We start from the raw sequence: 3,685 nt of genomic DNA, 5'->3' as shown, positions 1-3,685 counted from the left end.
TCAAGTTTGTTCACAATAAAACAACATAAAGATGAACGTCTCTAAGCTTTCCTCACCAAGTTCAACCTCATCAAGAGCATGGTAATAGAATGCCATCCATCCATAGCGGTTCAAGCATTCAAACTACCAGTGAACCGAGGGACACCATTCCACACAAGTCTAGTGGTGAATACGCCAAGAACCATGGACGAGCTAAATGAAAGAGCTGATGGTTTTGTATGCTTGGAAGAAGAATAAGCTGCCAACGCAAGGAAGACGTCCGTGGTCACGATGGAGGAGAAGACCATAGTAAAGATCCGACAAGAATAAGCTCCACCATAGCGTCAGACTTCCTAGAGAGTAGAAAAGAGGCCTAGAGAGGAGGAGTCGGTCACTCCACTCAAAGTCACCTTAGCGAGGTTGTATCAAGAAAATAAAGATAAGTTTCGCTTTCCCCTATCAATCAGACAACCACTCGAACAGAGAGATCAATCTAAACATTGTGCTTTCCATAGTAATTTTGGTCATCAGACTAATGAATGCAGGAACTTAAGGAGGCAAGTGGAGATGTTAATAGCAAAGGGAGAGTATGCAGGATACATTCAAGGGCCGGCAGTAGAGCAGAACCGACTGACTGAGCAAGTGAAAAGAAATCAGAAGCCAAACTACCATAACGCTCAACCTGTTTGGATTATAAATGCAATTCATGGCTGACTTGAGCCGACCGAGGAGTCAGAAGAACTGCTCCGAATGCGGCTCCGTCAAACACAAATGAAGAGGAGGATAGGTAGTGTAAATGCTCTGCACCAGCAGAGCACATCAGTTCAGATAAAGTTTGACAGAACGGATTTGCTGCGAGTTCAAATCCCTCATGAAGATCCTCTAGTCATTAGCTTGACAGTGGCAGAATGCTTGGTGCGAAGAGTTTTAATCGATCTAGGGAGCAACGCGAATGTCATGCCAAGAATAACGTTTGACCGGCTCGAGATCAAGCCAGAAAAGCTCAAACCCATTGGAAATCCCTTGTTAGGATTCAATGGGAAGCAAGTGGAACCTATTGGTATGGTAGAATTGCCAGTATGAGACGCTGAAAGAGATCTGATTGAAAGCTTTGTGGTTATCGAGATCCATCCGTCTTACAATCTTCTGATGGGAACAGGGTGGATTCACAAGGTCCAGGGTGTCCCGTCGACTCTGCACCAGGTGATGAGATGCTTGAGTTCGGATGGGAGCAAGGTGATTGATATCCATGGGGACCAGGTCTCAGCCAATGAGTGTTACTCTGTAACGCTGAAAGCTGCTGGGAAGGGAAAAGCTCCAACCCGATCTGATAGCCCAAGATAGCAATTACTGGGGCCTCTACCCAAAGAGACTAGGGAGGAGGAAGAGCCTTTGGTTCTTACCGAAGAGCCCCTCATTGATGTGTAGATAGATCCTCATAGGCCAGACAGAACCACAAAGGTAGGGTCAGGGCTTGCAAAGGAGGAGAAACAGCAGTTAGTTGATTTCCTGTCTCAGAATGCAGATGTGTTTGCCTGGAGCCATTTAGATATGCCTAGAATCAATCCCTCTGTATCTTGCCATTCCCTCAATGTAGATCCAAACGCCAAGCCTATAAGATAGAAGCAGAGGAAGTACGCCCCAGAGCGCAATCAAATCATATTTGATGAAATTGACAGATTGCTGGAGGCAGGATTCATTAGAGAAGTTCAGTACCCGTTTTGGCTCTCAAATGTGGTTGTAGTATAGAAGAAGAATGGGAAATGGAGAGTTTGTATTGAATTCACCAATCTGAACAAAAGCTTGTCTGAAAGATAGTTTTCTGTTACCGAAGATTGATCAAATGGTGGATGCCACTACTAGATACTAATGCTTAACTTTTCTAGATGCTTACTCAGGCTACAATCAAATCCCTATAGATCCAAACGATGAGGAGAAAACTTCCTTTGTCACCGAATGAGGGATCTACTGTTACAGAGTCATGCCGTTCGGATTAAAAAACACTAGAGCCACTTACCAAAGGCTAGTCAACAAAATTTTCAAAAGTCAAATGGGTAAGACTCTAGAAGCTTATATTGATGACATGGTGGTGAAGAGTAAAAAGAAGGACTATCATTTAAAACACTAGCAAGATATGTTCTGGGTATTAAAGAAGTACGGTATGAAGCTAAATCCAACCAAATGCTCATTTGGTGTGGGTTTTGGGCAGTTCCTTAAACACGTGATCAATAATAGAGGGATTGAAGTTAGCCCAGCCCAAGCAAAAGCTTTAATAAAAAATGCAGAACCAAGAACAGTAAAGGAGGTGCAAGTACTAACCGGACGAATAGCGGCATTGAGTCGATTCATTTTTAAGCTGTCAGATCGCTACAAACCGTTCTTCGATACAATAAGAGGCCACGGAAGGCAAGCCTAGGGGGATGAGCAATGATAGGCACTGAGTAGTTTGAAAGAGTATATGCGGAAGCCTCTAGTCTTATCTACCCCAAAACAAGGTGAAAAGCTTTTCATGTACCTTGGCGTGTCCAGCATTGCAACAAGTGCTGTTCTGGTGCGGTGCGAAGAAGGTAAGCAGTTCCCAGTGTTCTATGTTAGCAAAACAATGGCTGAGCTGGAAAGAAGGTATTCAAAGGCCGAACGAGTGATCCTATCACTGTTGAATGCGAAAAGGAAACTCAGGCATTATTTTAAATCTTATCATATCGTCATTCTAACTACCTTTCCTATAAGGGTTGGTGGTGTTGCCGCACCACAAGCTTAAAGAGTGTGCATTAAGGCAAGGACCAAGTTTTACATTTATAGAAGCCACTACTACCTTCACTAAGAATATAGTTAGGGTGAGTAGGGATCGTCCCAAGGGATTGGAGTCGTACTTGGTTGTGAAATCACTATTAGGGTTAGTAGGTCGAGTGATCAAACAAATAGTTGGTTAGTTGATTAAACTAGAGAGCAACTAAATTAAACTAAGTGATAACAAAAGAATGCAACTAAGAGCAAATAAGAGAGAGAAGAGTCTTGGGGTTTGAAGATCACCACCAAGCAATGCATTTCTATACCATTGACAAGTGACTAATGAGGGCAAATGGTGTGTTTCAATATTGGTGTGTGTGTGTGTTTGGTTGATTCAACAAGCAAGGATGACTAGTTAAGCATGTATTGTCTAAACATCATGTGAAAGGCACAATATATCTAAGCAATGAAGTATATATTGTCTAAATAACATATGAAAGGCACAATAGATCAAAACAAGTCATTAATTGTAATACCCCTAATTTTAAAAAGGATATTCCTGGTACTTAATGGTATTTAATTTATTATTTAAGTGCATTTCATTTGATTATGTGTCATTATTTTTTTTATTAGGTGCTTAATTGTTTTCTTTTGTGGTGATTTAATTTATTTAAATGATATTTATTTTTAGTTATTTGATTGGAATTACTTGTTAGTGTTTTAATTATTTAATTGGCATTAATGGTTTAAGTGTAATTGGTTTAGTTATTTGATTGGAATTACTTGTTAGTGTTTTAATTATTTAATTGGCATTAATGGTTTAAGTGTAATTGGTCTAATTATTCTATGTGTGTCTTATTTTATGTGTGTCTTACTTGGTTTAATTGGGTTTACTAATTATTATTTTGTTCAATTAGATTATTTGTTAAGTATTTAATGGTGAATAGGGTAATTAGGTAAATACATCTAACTAGGG

At 40.2% G+C, this 3,685-nt stretch overlaps 1 protein-coding gene across 1 annotated transcript; it reads left to right on the top strand.

The window, feature by feature from the left end:
* The first annotated feature begins 750 nt into the window (after positions 1–750).
* LOC132314206 (uncharacterized) lies at positions 751–1,323 on the top strand. Its single transcript, XM_059813097.1, has 2 exons — positions 751–1,039; positions 1,139–1,323. Exons 1-2 carry the CDS (start codon positions 751–753, stop codon positions 1,321–1,323), a joined length of 474 nt encoding a protein of 157 aa, XP_059669080.1.
* The last annotated feature ends 2,362 nt before the right edge of the window (positions 1,324–3,685 follow it).

Source organism: Cornus florida, unplaced genomic scaffold (genome assembly GCF_030987335.1).
Source record: "Cornus florida cultivar Cherokee Brave unplaced genomic scaffold, ASM3098733v1 CherokeeBrave_3.0.0_Hap2_Chr06, whole genome shotgun sequence".
Classification (NCBI taxonomy): Eukaryota; Viridiplantae; Streptophyta; class Magnoliopsida; order Cornales; family Cornaceae; genus Cornus; species Cornus florida.
The sequence above is the reverse complement of the archived record's forward strand: the minus strand, read 5'-3'. Positions and strand labels throughout refer to the sequence as shown.